The sequence below is a fragment of the Trichosurus vulpecula genome, chromosome 4 (genome assembly GCF_011100635.1).
Source record: "Trichosurus vulpecula isolate mTriVul1 chromosome 4, mTriVul1.pri, whole genome shotgun sequence".
In the NCBI taxonomy this organism is placed as follows: Eukaryota; Metazoa; Chordata; class Mammalia; order Diprotodontia; family Phalangeridae; genus Trichosurus; species Trichosurus vulpecula.
The window spans coordinates 290,907,671-290,930,382 of record NC_050576.1 but is presented as its reverse complement, the minus strand read 5'-3'; the positions used below and the strand labels follow the sequence as shown (position 1 = coordinate 290,930,382).

At 37.0% G+C, this 22,712-nt stretch overlaps 1 protein-coding gene across 1 annotated transcript in view; it reads left to right on the top strand.

The window, feature by feature from the left end:
- Nucleotides 1-18,445, top strand: part of CPS1 (carbamoyl-phosphate synthase 1) — a 183,545-nt gene extending 165,100 nt beyond the window's left edge. Inside the window, exons 35-39 of the mRNA XM_036755918.1 lie at nucleotides 2,023-2,121; nucleotides 12,395-12,454; nucleotides 14,305-14,417; nucleotides 16,144-16,273; nucleotides 17,247-18,445. Of these exons, the coding sequence (XP_036611813.1) occupies nucleotides 2,023-2,121; nucleotides 12,395-12,454; nucleotides 14,305-14,417; nucleotides 16,144-16,273; nucleotides 17,247-17,345 (501 nt within the window). The 3' untranslated portion in view covers nucleotides 17,346-18,445. The remainder of the gene's footprint in view (nucleotides 1-2,022; nucleotides 2,122-12,394; nucleotides 12,455-14,304; nucleotides 14,418-16,143; nucleotides 16,274-17,246) is intronic.
- Nucleotides 18,446-22,712: the final 4,267 nt, after the last annotated feature.

Genomic DNA, 22,712 nt, shown 5'->3' with positions numbered 1-22,712 from the left:
ATTTTCAAGTGTCTGTTGGATATCTCCACCTAGACGTCATACTAGCATATCAAAGTCACCCTGTTCAAAACTAAATTTATCATCGTCCCTTGCAAACTTTCCTGACTTCCTCAATTCTCTATCTTTATTGGGGTTAGCACCCTTCTCCCAGTCAGTCAGGTTCAAAGCCTTGCAATTATCTTTGACTTTCCTGAAATCCCCCATCTAATCTACTGTGGCAGTATCTTTTTTTTTTAATCCATATCCTCTACTTTACGTGCAATGTCATTCCCCCTCATTCAGTCTTCCTCTGACCTGAGCTATTGAAATACATTCCTAACAGATCTTCCTGCCTTCAGTATCTCTTCTCTTCAATTCATTCTTCACACTTGATCAAATAATTTTCCTAATGTGTATGTCTGACCACATCACTTTCTTGTTCAAAAGCTTTGAGTGGTTTTCTTACCTCTCTGTGTTCCTGTAGGCTGTTATTCTGGAACCAGTTTCCTCTATAACCCTTCCCATTACAATCTTCTTCCTTCAAGCTCTGGATTCAGTGCTACCTTCTTTAGGAACCTAGGACTGATCTCCCAATTTCAATGCAATCCCTTCCTCCTTATACTTAGAGCATCTTTTCTAGATTCCTTCTTTGACGTTATCTCATCCTACTTTGTGTTATACTTATACATGCACAGGCATCTGTCCTCCAATGCACGAACTATGTTGCTTTCAATCTTTATATCCTGTCTCAAGCAAAATGCCTTGCACATAGTAGACAATTTGCAAATAATTGTTCAATTGTTGATTTTGTTGAAGTCACTGGAATTGGGCCTATACAAAAACCTAAGCATCACCCCTTTAGAAATATTAACAGTCCCTAAGCATTTGTTTAGTTAAGATGCTTGTTGCTGAGTGGGAGTTGGCATATACTAGTAGCAGACAGTGTTTTAGTTATTTAGAAAATGCCCCATTGGTATTGAGGAAACTTTTGCTTAAAATACAAATTGAGGTCCCAAGGTTCTTTAGTAATGTTGATGAACCACTGACAATGATAAAGGGCACAGTAGACCAATTGTCATTTGTGCAGAATCATGTTGGTTCTTTACAATGTCCCTTTTGCTTTTAATTACAATGTAGTATACCTTGGAAGCAGCATGTATGGAATGTTACCTTAGAAGAGCTTTATGTATCCATTGCTAGTATATAATTTTATGCTAGTTTGGGTTTAGTTTTAGAAAATTCTGTGTTATTCAGGACTGGCAATAGGATATTTTGACTTGTATTCCCCTAAAAATAAAAACAAAACTCAAATTCCTTTTCTACTTCAGTGGAATATTCTGTAATTGACTTTATCTGAGGAATTTTCCGTAAGGAGTATTTAATGTTGTTTACCAGAAATTATATTGCTACTTTATATACAATGTAGTTTTTACTTCTAGTGTACTGTTGAGTAGAGAAATAAATGATTATTCATTTATTATTGCTTAATTAAAAAAATATAAGATATGTTTGTCCTGATTGTGTCTGGATTTGAATCTTATGCTTCTGAAGTCATAGGCAACCTAAGTTAAATAGATAAAAGAGACATATGGTTAATCCAAATCTTATTCCTTTTCATTGATTATTCCTTTTGAGACATAGGAGATGGGAGGTTTTCCATATATTGTTTTACTTTATATTATAGTGCTTCATATCATAGGCAGCATGGCATCGAATATATCAAAAAGACATTAGAATCAAGAAAACCCCGGTTCATGTCCTGTTTTGGACATGTTTTGCTGACCCTTTCGCTTAACTTCTTATGCCTCATACAACTCTCTAATACTGCAAGTTGCAGAAAAAATTGTTGATCTGCATTGGTAAAATAGTTTTCCAGGATTTGTTTACCGGTTTACCAGAACTTGTCTACACTGATGAAGTCACAGGTCCACTGGAAGATTAGTTGGGATTCCCAGATCAAGTCCCCAGGGGATCCTTCCTCTTCTGTTGCTGCTGTTGCTAATTATCTTAGATTGTTAAGTTAATCATCTTATCCCCAAACAGGTTGCTTGCTTTGGTGAAAGTATTCATACAGCCTTCCTGAAGGCCATGCTTTCCACGGGATTTAAGATACCACAAAAAGGCATTCTGATTGGGATCCAGGTAAGTGTGCCCTTGGGGCCATCTGCATACATGTAAGAGGAGTGGCAACTGGCACAAAGGAACTCCATTGATTGGAGAAGGAAAAACCAAAAGGTTTAGAATTTGATTTAGAAAATGAGAAATTACAAAAGGAAATGTTTGCTTTTAGTGGATTATCTGTCCAATTTTGGTTACTTTTAAGTAAAAGTATGGAGGTTTTTTTTTTGTTTGTTTGTTTTGTTTTTTTACTTCAGTAGAATCAGAGAACACAGAAAAAATCTTGGGAAAGAAAATATCTAACAAAGGGTATTTACCCCCAAAGTAGTGCGTCCCAGGACTAGAGGTACTTGAGGCTAGGTGTCTCTTTATATATCCCACATTTCTACTTGCTGGTAAATTTAACTGGACAGGAATATTAATTTTTCCTCCTAAAACAATGGCATTAAACATCTGGAAAAATAATATAAATGGAGAGCCTTATAAAATGAAAAAGGCTTCTCTTGGTTTGTAATTTTGAATCCAAATGTATTTCTTTGGTCAAGGTAATCAATACGTCTAATATGGGTTCTTAATTTGTGGTCTACTTGCCCCCAAGGGAGTTGTGAGTAGGTTTCAAGAGGTCTGTGAACTTGGATGGGAAAAAATTACATCTTAATTTCAGTATAATTGATTTCCTTTATCTGTATTTTGTTTATGTTTAAAAATATTGTTCTAAAAAGGTGTTAATAGACATCATTTGACTACCAAAAGGTCTGAATACAAAAGGTTAAGATCCTCTAATGTAAAGATAATTGCTTATGTTTAGAGATACAATACATTAGTCTGTTTTGCTTATAAATATTTTGAAGGGTGCTATATATTTCCCAACTGTCAATTACTTTATTTTGTGATTGGATAATTCTAGGGTCCTGTAAAAACAATTGACATGATAGCCCCACTGTGCTTTTAATAAGATGATACCCTGCATTGTTACATAAAAATCAATAAAAACATAATTAAAACAGTACCAGATATTCTCCAGCTAGTAGGTGATTATTACAGAAATTGTCTCATTAGGGTGTCTTTGTATAAGCAAACTAGACTTAGGGGGCTGACTAGAGTAATGGAGTCTTTGGGAGAAGTTTCAGAAGAGAACGCCTTAGGAGAGCTCTTCTTTAAAAAAAAGAAAGTTTTATAGACCTTTTTTTTTTACATTGCAAACCTTATCAGATTATACCAACCCATGAGAGTACTAATGACAAATGCAAAACTAATAATATAACAAGAGCCTTAGCTGTTGTTCATCAATCCCTCTACCTCTCTATTTTTAAAGATTTTTAAACAATGAACAGAAATCTCTTTTTTCCTCACACACGCCCCACTCCATTGAGAAAAAAAAAAAAAAACAAATTCCTTGTAACAAACATGCTTAGTCAAGCAAAACAAATTCCTTTATTGGCTACATGTAAAAACATACATGTCTTGTTCTGCGCCTTAGGTCCATCACCTGTCAGTTGGGAAGTAAGTAGTATGTTTCATCATCAATTCTCTGTATTCATGGAGAGTTGTTTCATTGATCATAGCTTACAGCTTTCAGAGTTGTTTGCCTTTACAAATGGCTGTTGTCATGTAAATTGTTCTTCTGGTTCTCATTTGCATCAGTTTATGATAATTTTTATAATATTGATGTTATAGCATAAATCACTGTAGTTCTGCTTCCTTCACTCTGCATCAGTTCATATAAGTTTTTCCATGTCTCTATGACACCGTTTATTTCTTCATGTCTTTTAGCACAGTAGTATTTCATCATATTCACATATCATAATTTATTCAGCCAAGCCTCATTTGATGAGCATCCTTTTAATTTCTAGTTATTGTTGTTTTGACACCATGAAAGAAAAACTGTTATTAATGTTTTTGTACCTATAGGACCAACTATTTCTTTGATATCTTTTGGGTATAGGCCACTATGGTATAGCTGGGTCAAAGGACATGCACTATTTAGTAACTTTTTTCTTGGAGGGGGGAAAGCAGGGCAATTGGGGTTAAGTGACTTGCCCAAGGTCACACGGCTAGTAAGTGTGTCAAGTGTCTGAGGCCAGATTTGAACTCAGGTCCTCCTGACTCCAGGGCTGGTGCTCTACTCACTGTACCACCTAGCTTCCCCCTAGTAACTCTTTTTGAATAATTCCAAATTCCTTTTCAGAATGGTCCCATCTATTCACAAGCCCACTAACAGTGCACCAATATGCCTGTTTTCCCATAGCTCCTCCAACACTTATCATTTTCTCTTTTGTTTTTTGGTCAACTTAGGCCATTTTAGGCCAACTTTGAGTAAGGTAGCATCTCAGAATTGTTCTAATTTTCATTTACCTTAGTCTCTTCCCTTAGAACCACCTATTCATATTCTTAGACTACTAATTGGGGAATGCCTTTTACTCTTACTTGAATTAATTACTTGTATATATTGGAAGTGAAACCTTTATCAGTTTGCTGCAAAGATTTTTCCCCAGTTAATTATTTCCCTTTTAATCTTAGTATTGGATTTATTTGGGCAAAAAAAATTCATTTTAAGTAATCAGAATTAAATATTTTATCTTCTTTTAATCCTTTCCCTTGCTTGGTCATAAACTTTCCTTTGTCCATAGATCTGAGAAATATTTTTCTATATTTCTCTAACTTGTTTATTATGTCATTTTTAATATCTAAGTCATATATCCATTTGCTACTTATCTTTGCATACTGTGTGAAGCATTGGTTGAAATCTAATTTCTTCTAAACTGCTGTCCCATATTTTAGTTTTAAAAGTACCCAAAAGGTGGGGCTGAGCTGCCGAAGCAGAGGAAAAAAAAGTTACTTGTAACTGCCAGTTTTAATGGCAGTTCAGAGACAATTTAAACCTTGTGCTAGATACTTCACATTATAAGTAGGTTTTAAATATTATTCAGTCTCAAGTATGAGAAAATTTGCCCAATATCCAGTTATGGTTTAAAGTTTAATGTGAGGCCCATAAGCCTTCAAAGGAGACAAAGCCCCAGAGCAGCTCTTCCCAACTAATAATCTTAGTACTAGCATTTTAAAGCAACAGTTTAAAAAGGCAGTAATGTGTAAAATTGTTCCCCATATGGTTCTAGTGCTTCTGGGAAATGGGAGGCAATATCTAAACTGAGCCATACTAAGTATTTTTGTGACTCAAACACCAGTTCCCATTTGACTGAGCAGATTTTTTCTTTGTAGAAAGAAAAAAAAAAAGATTGTGTTTCCTTAAACTTAAAGCTTAAAGGGGGCTTCCCAAGGAAGGCCTACTTTCCAGTAATAAATCAATGTGCCAGCAGAAACAAGATTTATTGAAAGAAGCCCCCTTATGCCTCATTATACTTTGCTAGCAGGGGTTTCATCTTTAAATCACAGCATTTGAAAAAATACATAAAGAAATACCAAAAGGTTGACACTTGTGTTTTATGTCAGAATTGATCCACACAACTATAAACTAATACAGAAGTACAAGAGCCATTTCCCCCACCTAATATACACAATGTTGGAATCCTGTCATCACTAATAGCAGTGGGATGGTCTCTGTTTGACATTATGTAGGAATCTTTCATTTCCAGTGATTTTGATCAATTATTTATTTATTTACTTTTTTTTTTTGGCAAGGCAATTCAGGGTTAAGTGACTTGCCCAGGGTCACACAGCTAGTAAGTGTGTCAAGTGTCTGAGGCCGGATTTGAACTCAGGTCCTCCTGACTCCAGGGCCGGTGCTCTACTCACTGTGCCACCTAGCTGCTCCCTAGATCAGTTCTTAGTCTGGAAGGCATAAGCTGTAAAATCACCGGGTTTCTGCCTCAGTGATAACATCATTAGCTACCGATCTTAATATTTTTCCTAAGCTTTTAGTAATTATAGGTCAAGTCATTGATTGGCATTTTATATTTCAGGTTGCTTTATAATTTTTATCACTTAGTTTAATATTACTTACTTGACTTCATATGAAGCCATATGAACATATGAAGGAAGAGTTTAAAAGGACATAGGATGGGGAGGTAACTATTTTAAGGATAACTATTTAAGGATTAAACATATAATAAAGAGGTAGAAAGAACATACCCTCATCTCTTTCTCCTTATCTTCGTCCCTTCTTCCCTCCTTCCTTTTCTCTCTTCTTCCCTCCTTTTTCCTCCCTCCCTCCCTTCCTTCCTTGCTCCCTCCCTCCCTTCCTTCCTTCTTCCCTTCCTTCCAAAAATAAGTGGGGTTGTCTTGGCTCTATATTATTTTATTTGTATCACAACAGTAGCATAAGGAATAGTGTAACCTCCTTGAAGGCATAGACTTTTATTTTTATATTTGGATCACCAGTGCCTAGCAGAGTACCTGGCACAGAGCACTTAAAAACACTTACATGCTTGTTGATTAATTGATTGGAGATGAGGGTAGGAAAAAGAGAAAATGGAAGAGGAAGGAAGAGTTGAATATGAGATAGGGTACTTAAAGTACTATACAATGTTAGCTATTATTATATGACTGTGCTGAATATTTTTATTTATAATCTCGATAAATATGTAGCCACATAACTATCAACTGTCCTTTTACTATTTATTAGTTATTTTAGGATTTGTTTTAGTGAAGAGTGGCTATGGTGCTGTCCTCATTCCTATAACTTCTACTACAAGATGAAATGTTATAGGTTACCTTCTCTGGACACCAAAAGAATCCTACCATTAACTAAGCAGAAGAAAGAAATCTTTAAGCTTCTGAGTCCTAAATACACTCAGCAGCATTTAGCTTTAAGAAATCTGAGTTCTTGCCCACTGAACTGCAGCTTTCATTACATTTAATAGGAGGCATTTTTTGACTTTGTATCATGAAGAGCACTGAATGGAGAGTCAGGAGGTGTGACTCTGGGTCTTTCACTTGTTAGACCTGTGACTTGGGCAAAATACTTCACCTTTCCAGGTGTCAGTTTCTTCTTTGATAAGATGAGGAAGTTAGCTTAAATCGTTTGAAAGATCTATTCTATGTCTACAATGATAGGCATGGGTGGAAAGAGCACTAGTCCCAAAGTCAAAGGAACAGATTTTGAATTCCAGCTCTAATGCTCTCTAGCCACGAGACCTTGGGGAAGTCACTTAGCTGCCTGAGCCCCAGCTTCCTCATGTTTAAAATGGAGGTAATGACATTAAGACTATCTCCCTCACATAATTTGTTGGAAGACGAGGACTTTGTAAATGTGGAAGCAGCATGTATTATATTTCTATATCACTTCACAGTTTACAAAGCACTGTATATAAAAATTTTACCTACATGTTTATATGCACGTGTACATATATATGTGTATACATGTGTGGATACATATATGCATACATGTTTACACATGCATACATACATGCACACATGCATACGTGCATCTTTGATCCCCCTAACAATGCTGTGGAGTGGATACTATTATTAACTCCTTCTTAGAGATGAGGAAACTGAGGCACACAAAAGTTAAGTGACTTTCCCAGGGTCACGCAGTTACTAAGTATCTGAACAGTGTTGTGCTGGAGCCTACCTTGCAGGAGCTAAGTGTTAAATTTTCAGGATAAGCATTTATACCTTGGAAATCAGCAGCTGCTACAAATCAGGTCTTGATATATTATTTTGTGGATTGTCTAAATTTAATAGCAATAATAATAATAATAATAATAATGATAATAGCATTTAGAAAGCCTACTATGTGCCAGAGACTGTGCTGTGTCATAATTATTATCTCATTTTTTATCCTCACAAGGTGGGTAGGTTCTATTATTACTGCCATTTCACAGTTGAGGAAACAGGTGAACCAAAGTTAAGTGACTTGCCCAGGGTCACACAACGATCTGTATATCTGAGGTCGGATTTGGACTCAGATCTTCCTGATGCCAAGCTTAAGAAAATGATGGAGAAAAATTTTAATAATGCAGATTAAACTTAAGAATGTGTTGTGTGTACATTTTTTTTCTTTTTGGAATAATGGTTGTTAAACATTCACCAGCATATTCCTGCATGTAGGTCATCCTGACTCCATATCAAGTATCTTATTTATTTGCCACCTAGCACCTTTAGAGACATATGAATTATTATCTACTAAGGCAAAGGTCTTTTTAAACATATAGGGTATTTTGCAAATTTATGTGGCAACAAAATTATCCCTGTATTTCCTTCAATATCATTGGCCCCCTTAGCAGAATATTTTACATCCCAACTGAATTTAATTGTATTGCTATAAGTGGGAAAATTGTTCTTAATATCAACTTTTCTGCAGTGCCATTTGACAATAAATAATTTACTCCAGTGTAGATCAAGTGGTCTCTATATTAACCCACCCCACCCCCCACCATTGCACTATTCAGTGATGTCTGTGTAGTGGATAGCATCATACTGACATCTGTGCTGCTGCATTTCTCAGAACCACAAAGCAAGCATTTTATCTGAAAATCCCAAATCCAAGTGATTGTGTGTTGTGAATAGCCTTTTGTACACTATGCAGAATTATTAGGGCAAGCACAGATTGTCAGTCTAGAAATCTCTTATATGACTGTTGCACAACTATTTGGGCAAGATTGCTTAGCTTTTTTAAAGTTGTTGGCTACCAACAATTACATTAATGTGAACAATCTCATTTGAAGAAATGAAATTATTCCCTTTCCTTTGTGTAAAAAAAAAACCAAACCAAACCAAAGTGAAAAACCCACAGCAAATAAATCAGCTTGTACTTTTCACCTTTAGTAACTAATGGTTCTTTACACAGGTACTTTCAATCAGCTTTTAAATCTGAGGCTACTCAGATGCAAGCTGACAGCTGTAATTTCTTTTTGTGGAAAGGCTGTTTTATGTGACACAAGTGTTCAATACATGTTTGATAGAAGTTCGTAATACAGTTGTGAAAGCCAACACCCCTGACCAGAAGGCAGAGTGATTCTCAGGCTGGGAACCTGCCGATACTGTCATGTTGGATATTTATCTTTTCCACTTGGGGTTCAGAAGTGAAACAGCTTCATAATGAGGTTCTGGCTGTTGGCTGGAGGTCTTAGAAGATGCACTCATGTTACTACAAAATAGAGAAGGAGAAGGAGAAAGAAAGCCCCCATACTAACATTACTTCTAGAGGGTTTTCATGATGACCTCTGCCAAGGGTATAGCATCATCTGTGACTAGAATCTGGCTTGAATTGTAGGCAGTCAACTTCTTCCTCAGAGAAGAGATGTGTAACAATGAGGTGGTAGATGACTAGATTCTGCCAGCACCGCTGTCACCAAGACGTTACAAAAGATGATCAGCGTCCAGGATCTTTAGAGCAGAGGAACTCCCAAGAGAATCAACTTAGCATTCTATTAAAAACGCCAAATCAACAAATACTAAGCACCTGCTTCATACTCAGCAGTATTCTAGGTGATATGGAGGGTATAGAGAGCAGTATAGTGCTTGTTTACTAGAGGTAAACCAAGGGATTTCAAATTCCTGGAGGACTTCAACAACATTCTGAAGTCCTCAGGCAGTGTTTTTTTTATACTTGCCTTGTCTCAGGAATCCTCAAGATGTCATCTACTTAGATCAGGGATAATCAACTACTTTTGTGTCATGGACCTATATAGCAGCCTGTTGAAGTCTATGCATTGCTTCTCAGAATATGAATATATATATATATATGTATATATATATATTTTAAATTTATTTTTAGTTTTCAATATTCACTTCTGTAAGATCAGAATAATATATTTTTAAACTTACAAAGGATTAAAAAGGAAAGCAATGATATTGACATAGTTATCAAAATATTACAAATTCCAAGCTCACAGACTCCTTTGGGGGTCTGTAGACCCCATTTTTATCTGACCTAAAGCTTTAGAGCTGGAAAGACTTCAGAGATCACTTATGCCATGACATTCATTTTCTAGGTGAGAAAACCAAGACCAAGTTACTTCCCTAAGGTCACATAGCTAGATAATAGCAGAGCCAGGAGTAGACCTCACATCTTCAGAATTTAATGCTACTTCTCCCATCCCATGCTGCCAAACAGTCTTCTGCCCTATTCTTTAAATCTCTCTAGGGAATATTAGTCTATTGTCTCCTTCATTAAATTGTTCCAGTATCTCTGACAACTTTTTCTCTTAGGAAATTTTTCTTACATCTAACCTAAATCCCTCCTGATCCAGTACAATCCCCCTTTGTTCTGCTGTATCCTCAATGGAAACGGAAAGCAATCTCATCACTGTCCTCTGTAGTATTAATTTATTTTCTGAAAGCCCACCTCTTTTAACCTTTCCTCCCAATCCCAATTTGTCAAATCTTTCATCACATAAACAAGCATATTAAGGATTGAAATAGACCCAGAGCTTGTAAGCAAGGTACATCTGAAGGAGGTATAGGGATTCTTTCTCTAGTTCTCAAAAGGCTTTACAAGGAAATATCAGGAGGGGTATTTTTAGGGTAAAATTAATAAACACTACTAAAATATTGAAATATTTTGCTTGAATCATTGTTATGTGGTTTCCAGCTTTTCAATCTAGCATGATAGTTTATCTATCATAATGAGAGTACAATTTGAGGCAGGATGGGCCAGGCCAGTGGTGGCTAAGACCCAGAAATCTGACATACTCCAAAGGTGAGAGGAGGTAACAAAAACATGCCAAAAGTAGGCAGTAGGAGGGTGTTATACAGGCAGGCAGAAGGTGTCATGGGTCTAGTCATAGACAACAGGTAGATTTCTCAGATGATAGAGGGAGTACAGAATAAGAGTGGTCAGAATATAGGAGGAATACATATAAGTAAATATCTTGGAAACTGAGGATATATTAACAGAAATCTAGCCATGCGAATTGAGCTTCCAGGGGAGGACTCCAGTCCCTGTTAAAAAGAACCAGGGCAGAAGCAGTAAGGAAAGCAGGTGAGAAGTAGAACCATAGTCTGGGAAAAGCTAGAATTGTCAGTAAGGACTCAGGCATCAGACATCAAGTTACCTGAACTGAGCTCGTTCAAGGGAGAAGAAGGCAAGAGTTGGCTTGCCATAAGCCGAGTAGAGCAAGACTGAGTTGAAACTGAATCTTAGAGCCGTTGATTGAGGTCTTTTAAGGTCTTCTCTAACTAGGGTCAAGATAGTAATGTAGGCCAAGGAAGAACTTAGTTACGGGAGTTAAATGGCTTCCACTGAGAAGATATGAAATGTACTGTGAAGACAAGGATTTAAGCAGACCATTAGAATATCCATGATCCCTCTATTTTAGTTCTGAGTTGTTATTTTTTTAATTTATAAAAGTGAATGACATCAATTTTTAATTGGAGAGATAGTGAACTATTTATAAAGGTATAAGAATTTTGTTATAGAAGCCTAGATAATAAGCCCAATTTGATTTCTAAACCATATACTTCAGCTTGTCACTCTGTTACTCAAGAAGCTATAGAAAGCTCCCAATTTCCTCTAGGATAAAATACCAACTGCTTTTTTTGGCCTTTAAAACTCTTTACCTCTTGGCTCCAGTTCATCTTTCTTAGGCTTATTAAACCTTACTCCCCTTCATACACTTTACATTTCAGTTAAACTGGCCTATCTGTAATTTTTTGGCCATGGCATTCCGTTTCTTCCTTCCATGTCTTTGCACAGGCTGTGTCTCAAGATTGGGTATTCCCTGTCTCCTCATTCCTGTCTCTTGACATTCCTAAATTCTTCGAAGGCTCCCTTCAAGCGCCACTTCCTACATGAGGCCTTTCCCTGTACCTCCAGTTGTTAAAGTTAAGGCTCACTTTCCCCTCCCAAAATGATGTGGTATTTATATTGTATATCCTTAAAATTTAAACACATGCATTAAAATCATTTCCCCTAACTAAAAGGTAAATTCCTTGTAGGGTAGGGGCTATTTTGTTTTTGGTCTTTTTAGCCCCTGTATACAAAGTACATACAGTCTGGCACAAAGATGTTTGTTGAATGATTGAATGAAAAGATAGCACAACAAATTATAATGAATGATTGTATGCCACTGACTTTTATGACAGATATAAGGAACTCTTGAGTAAAGAAACTAACTCCCTCTACTGATATAGATGGGTACCTTTCCTGCAACTTAAGATCATAGAGAATTGCCTAGATCACTGAGTGGTACAAAGTGCCCTTATATCACATAGCCGTAATGTGTTAGAGACATGATTTGAATCCCTGTCTTTCTGACTCCAAAGCTAGCTCTGTATCTACTATGCCACTCCACCTTTCGTGATATTATGGAGAAACTTTATATTGTAGATGATGAACTAGAGAGCTCAGATATGCCATAGGTCACTTATTTTTTAAAATATGTCTTTTCAGCATTCCTTCCGTCCCCAATTTCTTGGTGTTGCTGAACAACTACATAATGAAGGTTTCAAGGTATATTATTTTAATTTATTTTTTCCAAGCTGCTTTCTTTCAACGCTGAAAATCTGGCCAGGAACCAGAACATTGACTTCTGCCTGTAATGAGAACCTCAGGGAAAAGCAACAGGGCCAAGCCATTCCCTTTCAAGCTGAGAGAAGAAAGGCTTTGGTATCACCATCTTGGTATGCTCCAAACTCGAATAAATTCAAATAAATGGCAGGGGCAGCCTTTAAGTTCTAAAAACAGCTATCGTTAACTAAATGAGAGCTGGGAGACTAAAAACTTCGAAAAATTTCAGAAATGTACATTTAAACAAGTGAACATTGTGTACTAATAAAACTCCAATGAATTTCCATATTTTTTTAACTTACTCTTTTCTTGGTTACATAGGGAATAATGGTTGCTAGATGTCACAGGTCCAAGCAAAGCCCCATTATAGTGGATGCTATCACAAAAAAGAGGTTCTTTGGAGCAAAGGCTAGCTCACAGCTACTGTGCTTTGTTGATTGGATTACATAGTGAATTCTCCATAGCAAATAACAAACACTTTCTCTGGTCCTTATCCAAAACACCCTCTATTATGAAAGGATCTGATTATGTGCTCTCAGCAGGTGGGAAGAGAGGGACTGCAGAACTGAATAGAGCTGAATCTGAGTTGTTTATTGCTTTATTTATTGTTCTGACTGTGCAGTACCAGTAGTGACTGTTCCATTTATCCTTACCTTCCTCTAATATTAAAATCACCTGGGCCTATAAAGCCCTAAAAAGTCTAAAACACCATCACCTTCCTTTACTCTGCTAGGAACACTTATTTCACTTGTTACTTCATCATAGAGAGATAAGCTGTTTCTTTCATTTTCTGCTCAACAGATGGAGAATGTGGGTTTTTTATATGGTGTATTCATTATAACAAAATCTCACTACAACAAAATAATTAGGAAGGTCCATGAAGATTATTACAATAAACTCTCAGGATAATGAGCTGACTTGAGCTACACTATAAACAGCCTGTTTTTTAGTATTAGAACATCCTGACACTTATTTCATTCCTTGAAAATATTGACACAGAGGAATAGTTCTAGTTTCTGAGAGATTAATTAATTTATGGAAATTATTATACAGCCAAAGAGATAACTCATATGAGGAACTTAGAGGGTATTTCTATCCTCCTTAATGTAAGTCTCACAGCCCTTGGAGAGTTCGGTACATCTGGCTTCCATTAAAGAAACCCAAATTATAAAAGTCCAAATTTGCCCAACAGACTCAGAAAGGGGTGGTTTTTCCCCCCTTCATTAAAGGATCAATTACTTTACATAAGTGCTTACTGTGATTTTCCTTTAAAGAGCCCTGAAATTGAAATCAGAAAATACCTGGATTTTCTACCCACCTCAAGCACTTACTAACTGCTGTACATACAATGCCCTTGACCTCTGTTTCCGCATCTATAAAGTGGGCATAATAGTATTACCCTCAGGAATGTTATAAGGGTGAAATAAAATAACTTATAGAAAGCACTTTGCATACTTTAAAGAACTTTACAGATGTCAGCTATTTTTCCTTATTGTTGTTAGAGTCAGCTCTCTATGTACTTAACCTATGATTTGATTTAGAGAACTATGATTTCTACACACATAAATCAGAGTAGGGCTGAGTTTGTCAGGAGAAGACTATAATCATTAGGGGTCCACCTAGTATGTCACCACTTCTGTCCCCAGTTTTTAATAATTACACAGGATTTCCCTTTTATAATTAAAATGCAAGAATTTTATCACTAAGAACACATTGGTATCTGGGCCTCTTAATACGTCCATTGATCACTTGTAATGCCCACTCTAAGCTGTTTCCTTTATTTTCAAATGCAGCTCTACGCCACAGAAGCAACTTCAGACTGGCTCAATGCAAACAACGTGCCAGCTACCCCTGTAGCATGGCCATCCCAAGAGGGACAGAACCCCAGCCTCTCTCCTATCAGAAAGTAAGAATTGGCTCAAGTTTGAGCTATTGGGGACAGTTTTCTTAGAGACCTAAACAAGAAGAGATCAGGCCTGGGAATTAGTATTTGGGATTCATTATAAAGATTTGAAGCTTAACTCTGATCCTTTTTGAATGAAGAAAACTCACTAATTAAATATTTTTAAAAATAGCATATATTTCATGGTAAAATAAAGTTTCATTGTAAATCATCCTACTCAACTATGGACTTGATCATCCATGAATCAAATCAGGTTTATTGTGTGCATGCTGATGTAGAGTCCAACAATATGGTGGCAGCTTAGAGCAGGAGTCAGAAGACCTGGTTTGGAATCCTGCTTCTGATACACACGGGCTCTGTGATCAAATCATGTCAGCCCCTTGGGACTCACTTTCCTCATAAATAAATGACAGTATGTCTATTATTTTCATCACAGGGTTTTGGTAAGAGTCAAATGAGTTAATATCTATAAAATGCTTGTAAACATTCAAATGATATATATATATATATATATATATATATACACATATATATATCACTGGATTTGTGATTTGTATTTGCTATTTGATTACAAGGATTGGTATTCCCTAGGGGAGGGTAAGATTTTTATAAGATGTATTATTTCCAGCTCAGTGTGCATGCCTTCAGAGGTACCTTTTCCATTCATGTTAGTGGAATTGTGTGGCAGAGATACAGCACACTTAGCTAAGAATATACATCCAGTCGGACAATTTTATTACTGCCTACTGAAGAGTTGTCATATTGTATACAGAGTGATCTACTTTGAGTTAGGGCCCTGGAGAAGTCAACCTGTAAGTGATTGTTAAATAAAAGCAGAAAAGGATGGCGTTGTATTTGCGCCTTAGTTTTCTTCCCTGGATACTATGTGCCACTTGGCTAGGACTTTATCAAATGATAATTAGCACAACTTCATATGATTTGACATTTAAATGTCTCAGTCTGTGGCATCAAGGGAGCAGACAAATAGAGAATTTAATTCAAAATCAGGTTACTTGCTTCTTCGTGCCATCTGCTAAGAGCCACTGGACTAGCAAGCAATGAAGCAAAGCTAATGCCGAAAAGGGGAGTAGTGGCCTTTTCTCAGAGAGAAATAATATCCTTGGGAAACAGTGAAATGTCTATCAAGTTATCGATCGCCTGATTGTAGAATATTAGCATATTAAACAGAAAGCAACTCCTGTCAAACTTGCATTTGAGTGCCTTTTGGGAGCATAAGGATAAAAGTATCACTCGCTATCATTCTCAAAGAAATAATTCCAACCTTTAGTTAGGGATATAGGAAATTGGATGAAAGTAGGGCCCCCATGAAATTAATTTAAAAGATCAATCAACTAGTCATGGAAATGTATTACTAAATTCAAAGTAAACACGGTCCCATGTATCTTCAGCGAGGTGTCTAACAGGGAAAAAAAAAAAGTGACATTGAACTAGAATTTAGAATGTTAGGCTTTAGTACTCTCTGTGCCTGGTACACGAGAAATGTTGCCCTGCTTATTAGCTGTGGGGCCCTGGGAAAATCATCTCACCTTTCTAAGCCTTTGTTTTCTCACCTGTCTAACAAGGGGGTTAGACTAGATGCTTTCTAAGTTCCCTTTCAGCCCTAAAATACTATGATCCCATGAGTAGGTAATCTTGCTCTAAGGTGCTAACATTCCTGTGCTGACATTCTATGATTACCACTTTTCTTGCCCCCTCCCTTCCTGTCTAGGTTGATAAAAGAGGGAAGCATTGATCTGGTCATTAACCTCCCCAACAACAACACCAAGTTTGTCCACGATAATTATATAATCCGCAGGACGGCTGTTGACAGTGGAATTGCTCTTCTCACTAACTTCCAGGTATGTTTTCCTGTTCGGATAAATATATTGCATATAGAACACTCAATGTTTTTTTTTTCACCAAGTGCTCATTTTATTATGATGATTATTTTAAAATGCTTTATCCACATGTACCGCAAAATATATGAAAATATATTTCCTCTCTTCTCAATGTTTAGGCCAGTGAGGATATTTTAAAATATGACTTTGAAGTGAATATGCCAACAATGAAGAGCTCTGGCCAAAACTGGGTGATAGGTAGATTACCGGTTAGAACAGGCCTCAAATCCAGGATCTAGTCCCCACCTCTGATAATACATACTAATCCTGTGGCCCCGGGCAATTAATTTAATCTCTTAGTAGTACACTTAAGAAGCTCTCTAAGACCATAAGTTGCAGAGTAGGTACTGATCTATATTAGTGAAGGGAATTTCCTCTTCTGGGAGTTCCATATAGCAATCCCTTTTCTTATGCCTGTCTGCCTCTCAAACTTTAAATAATTCATAAAATACAAAAGCATGACATGTGTTGAAATAGACAAACTTTAGATGCAAAGTACCATTTAAAAAGCTACATGTTAGTCATAATTGGAGCCAAAACCATAGTCCAGTTACAAGGTTCCATTTACTGAAAATGATTTTGTCAGGTATGTCCCTTTTCACTTGGATACAGTCTTCCTAATTTATCACAGAGAAGGGATTTTTTTTTCAAGACTTGTTAAACCATGTACCCATAATATTGTATTTTTCTTCTGACTTAGTTTGAATCCTTATGGTGGGTGAAGGAGAAGCGGGGGTGGGGGGGGGAGTAGACATTCATGGTGAACTCTAGATTGTAGGGGAAAATCTTAATTAAATAAAAATCTGAGTGCCATTCATTCTATGGCCCTTTAAAAACTGGGATCAGTAACACTGACAGTTTCAGTCTTACTTGATTAAACATCCATTCTCATGTCATTGGGATTACTAAAGTGCCTACCCGTGCCTGTTTCCAGGTGACCAAGCTCTTCGCTGAAGCTGTGCAGAAATCTCGAAGTGTGGACTCTAAGAGTCTTTTCCACTACAGACAATACGGTTCTAGCAAAACTGCATAAAGGAGCAGCTGACACTCGTGAAATCTCGGCGCTGTGTGTCCATTCACTGATGGATGCACAGAATTCCAGACTTTGATCCCCAGACAGAGAACTCTCTTTAGTTCCAATTGTGTTATGTCAGTTTGCTTGGATGTGTCCTTAAAAAACTTTATCTTTTTAGTTAGATAATTGTCAGTCACTCTGTCAAGTCCTTGGACAGTAAGCCATTCTCAATTCCTTCTTCCTTTTCATGAGAGCCTACCCCAAGAGTAATGCCTTATTTGGGGCATACACATAATCCAGTCCATAGCCCTCCTTGGCAGCTGATATTCACTATGTGGCAAACCCAAATCATTGGTAGAATAATGGCTGGAAAAAACTAATGCTTCTCATGGGTAGCTCCATCTTTTTAACTCTGTTTTTTTCTACTTGAAGAGTCTTGCTGAGAATCATCATCTTTAAATAGCCTCTGCTACACTCAGGTGTCTTTTATCTTTTAAATTGAGTGTGCTACCCAAAGCTCATTTCCCTGTCATATAGTTTTATTTTGTGTCCCCTTCCATCATTCTTGAATATCAAAATTGGTATGTTTCTTCCTTTCAGTAATCATTCTCTACCTATCTAGTGCATCTAGTGATATCACAATCTCTTTTCAAGGTATTGAGTTTGATGAGTGTGACAGGAGGTCTTTAAAGTATAGATTTCTTTAAAGGACACAGATTTTCAGCCCCTTTGTGACAGTATATGGCAGAAATAAAGCAGCTGAGTTTTTTTGTTCATTTGTTTTTAACCTTGGCTTAGTGTATTCTTTTGCAATTGACAGATTTATAGGTTTTCCCTCTACTCTCAGCCTCCCTGGCCTTGGTGACTCTTTGCAATCTCTCTGAAGTTCCGGTTCAGTCCCTAGAGATTATACTTTCTGTGTACCTAGTGAATCCCATGCTGTGTTATGACTTGCACACAGTTTAATCCTAAGGTCTTCCTCCATTCCTCCTACTTTACCTGAAAGGGCAGAGAAAAACCCTTCCCACATTGTAGTCTTTTGGGGTTTAAAACGTTTTGTATTATTAAAACTGCTTTGATTGTTAACATTGAAATAAAATGGTATTGAAGAGAAGTTTGGAGGAGTGTCTTTGCGTTTTTTACCATCTTATACTAAATCGGTTTCTTCAACCAGGATCAAATCACTTATTTACTCTCTATACTAATCAATACATGGTGGGAGCAAAAGGTTGTTCCTAATAACAATCATGAACATTTGTGTTCTCTATTCCAAATGATTTTTCACTTACTTCCCATGTGTGTAGTAATCTTTATGATAAAATATTGTTGTGCTGAGAGGTTGTATAGCACCCTGATTTTCCCTAGTGTTCTCTTTGCTGCTGCTATTATTTCTAATTACCCAAGTATATTATAAAGGTAAATTCAAAGGTATAGATGAAATATGGAAAATAGGAACCAAAAAAAAGCACTATCAGAGGATGCATTGTGCTGGCTAATGTTTATACCAACTAGCATTATATGATAGTCATTAGAACTTAAACAAGATTACACCACATTAATCCAAAATATACATATATATAATATATATATATATACATACACATACATACATATAAATCAAACAATATAATCATTTAAACTTCACTTATATTTTTCCTAATAGCCCTGTGGAATAGGTGGAAGAGGTATTGTTTATAACCATTTTGTAGAGAGAGAAACTAGAAACCAGAAAGAAAAACTTACCAAGGGTACAGAGATTATTAGAACCCAACTTCCGCCTGATTGAGCGCTCATTAGGCCAGCCATTGCCATAAAGAATCCTTCCACATATACCAATAACAATACACTATAACAAATTTGTATTTAGCATCATTCTGCATCGTAGTACAGCAGATCTTTGGACAATTTTAAAATTACACTCATATTATGATAGCCTTTGAGGTTGTTGTTTTAATTCTCTATTTTTTATTTCACTTTCTTTTATCCATATGATCTTAGTATTCTAATTCCATGGCACTAGAAGCATTTTTAGCAGAGTGAGGAAGGAGGAGGAGGAGGAGGCACTAGGCTAAACAAAGGGAAAATAAAGATCTTAAACTAACCAGCAACCAGGAGGCAATAATACTGTCTTTGACCAGTCCAGTTGGTCCATCAGATCAACATTTCCCAAACCCAACATCATGAAATCTTGATTGGTAGCTTAGAAGAGGAGTAAGAGAAAATACACCCTGATACTTTGATTATGTTAATCTACCTTTCAAAGTCCCCAATTGCTTTGGTAATTCTAATTCTCAGTCATCTCCCCACCCACTAAAAAGTGTTGCTTTTCAATCTTTTTCAGACATGGAAGGTAATGGGGGAAGAAGGGTTGAAATCTTATTGCACTAATAAATACTATTTCAGAGAGGATGAGAAGACCTGGTATCCTTCAAGTAGAGGTTGAATGACTATTTTAACCCTATTATATAATTTTAGAGTTTGGAAGTACCTTTGAACAATCATGTAGTCCATTCCAAACCTGAAAGGAATCCCTGTTAACACATTTAACAAGTGGGCATCCACTTTCTGTCTGAAGAAAGATGCATCTATCAGTCAGTCAGTGAGCATTTATTAAATTCTGGGCACTGTGCTAAGTGCTGGGAATAAAAAGGAAAGGAAAACACTTCTTGCAGAAAGTGGGATATTGTAAATGGATTATATGGATTATAAGCAGATGACTTCTGGGGTTATGTCTAGAATTCCATGACTCTACCAGGCTTCCATGAACAACCACCTCATATCTCAGAAGAGACCCATACCTTGACTCAGTGCTTTAGCTGAGAAAGCTAGATGGTGCTGTAGATAGAACACTAGGTCTGGAGTTAGGAAGATCTAAGACAAAATTCAGCCTCAGCTAGCTGTGTGTGACCCTGGACAAGTTACTTACCCTTTGTCTCAGTTGCTTTAGCTATAAAATGGAGAAAATAAAAGTACTTTCATCCCAAGGATTTTATGGGGATAAAATGAGACAATATTTGTTAAAAATACTTTGCAACCTTAAAGCAGTAAATAAATACTAGCTGTCATCATTATTATAATTAATTAGTGAGGTTTGCTGTCGGATGTTTTGTCCTAAACCTATTGTTGCATTAATATATTAACCACCAAATTCAGTTCACATACGTAACAAAATATTTATAGTTCTACAAATCACTTTATTTTCCATTAGCTATCTATACATATGCCTTGTGTGTTTTCATTCAAGGGACAAGGCTATAGGGCCCAGGCAGTGTCCTCAATCCTGGAGAGCACTCCTTGGGTCTTGAATGTAAGGCTTATGTTAGAAGAGAACGTGGAAATCACATACCAGTTTTGGGATATGTATGGAGCATGTAATTATCTAGCCCATAACCTTCTAGGTCTAAAGTTATTGGAACTAATCTCACCAACACTGTTAACTTCACTTGGATAGTGGTAACTTTAACAGTAATATGGGATATTTTAATAGAGGAGGGCTTGGAGGGAAAGATAATGAGTTCAGTTTTTGACATGTTGAGTTTAAGTTGTCTAAAGGAATCCAGTCTCAGTGAGAGCCAGAAGGGCTCCAACAATTATCTCTATATATATGAGAAAGGAAAAGATTTAAGATGAAAAGAATTTTGTTGCCTATGGAGCAGGTATCCAGAGGGCACAATAAAAGGAGTGAGTAGCTTTAGAATGGAACTTGGGAGGAATTGAGTTGAGGAGAATAGGAATAAGGGATTGGGCAATGGAGGACAGAGAAGTGGGTTGAAGCCAGAGAGATCTGCTGTGATGAAATGGCATTTCTCCTCTTCCCTAGGGAAGCTGGAGACCAGGCAGGAGAACTGGTGCAATAGACTGGTGTTTCCTTTCCTTACCTCAAAAGCAAGAGACTAGTATGTAATATAATGACATTTCTCTTCTTCCTATGGGAGATTGGAGATCAGAGAGAAGACTTGGCATGATGAAATGAGCAACGGGAGACCAGACAGATCCAAATGGTATCAGGAAACTTTAGTTGGAAGCCTACTAGAGATAGTACTTACAACATAAGGAGAACTTGGTATACCCCAAATTGCAGAATAGGAGATAGTGGTAGATCTTCAGAGTTCCAAGCTGTAAGAACTTTTCCCAGAATCCTTGAGTGAGATAGACCATTTAAGTGTAGATTTAATAATATATGTAATGTTAGATAGGCCTGGTGCTACCAAAAATTCTACGTGATAGGATAGAGAGTCATCCTTATTCCCTCACATGTGTGGCTGTCATGCCATCATCCAATCTAAAACTTCTAGCAAACATAATAGTGTTACAGAACTTCTATTCTCCCTTTCCTATGAGGAACATAAAGTTAGAACCTGTTTTATAAAAAATTTCTGTCAAAATAGATCCCTTTCTATGGAGAGAATCTGGTTTTTTCATTGGAAAGGCAGGCAGAGTTGAGTAGAGGGGTACTACTGCTGGTATTACTAGAGGAACATCATCATTTCTACCTATGGCAGGTTGGCTACACGTTTCTTCAGTCTTCTTATTTTCTAAGAAGATGGAGCTTTTTCAAGCATGCCAGACACAAGAAGGCATGAGTTCTGGTGTTCTTGAATGTAGCAGATCCACAAGTCAAGATTATTTTAAAAATAAGACTGTCTGTGTCTGGATCTGTCTCTGATTGAGTTTTTGGGTCAATGGTAGGTGTTTGCACTAAAGTTGTCATGACTTATTTCCATTATTAAAGGAGTGACGTAGAATTGCATAGGGAGACCTGCCAAATGGGTCAACCCTATGTCTAATATATTGCTAGCATCTTGAGTCCAACAATGCCTATATTTGATAGCCTTGATTTTGATATGCTCATTTTCTTGGTTATTACAGATGCCATTCAGTAAAACTTTTAAGGGAAAGGAGTCAAAGGAAAGTGACTCTATTACTCCAGCCCCTGTCTATACTCTCATTCTTGAGGCCTTCCCTGCCCTTAGCTAGGGGAACTGGGCCAGTTGTGATCTGCTTACCTAAAGTATATATGCTGTCCTTTCCCCAACTTCCTGGCCTGTTTCATTGGGGTCAGAGCATACTAGGCTAGTCTTAGTTACATGGGTTCCCCAAGTCAGCCATGGAGGGCTAGTCAGGGTCAGGGGTGCTAAACAACTGGCCTAAGAACTAGCAAGGTAGGGTCAGAGGGCAAGTTTCATTTTGGAGACTAAACTCAATAAGATTGAGTGTAAGGTTGAGGAATGGGGTTGGTTCCCCTTTCAGTAGTCCATCCATTAAAAAACAAAACAAAACCTTATCTGGAAGCTCAGTGCTGTTTCACTATCACGCATTAGGGAGCTCTCTATTTTTTCTTCCACTATTAATGGTGTTACCCATTATAGGTACTGCCTTGACTAA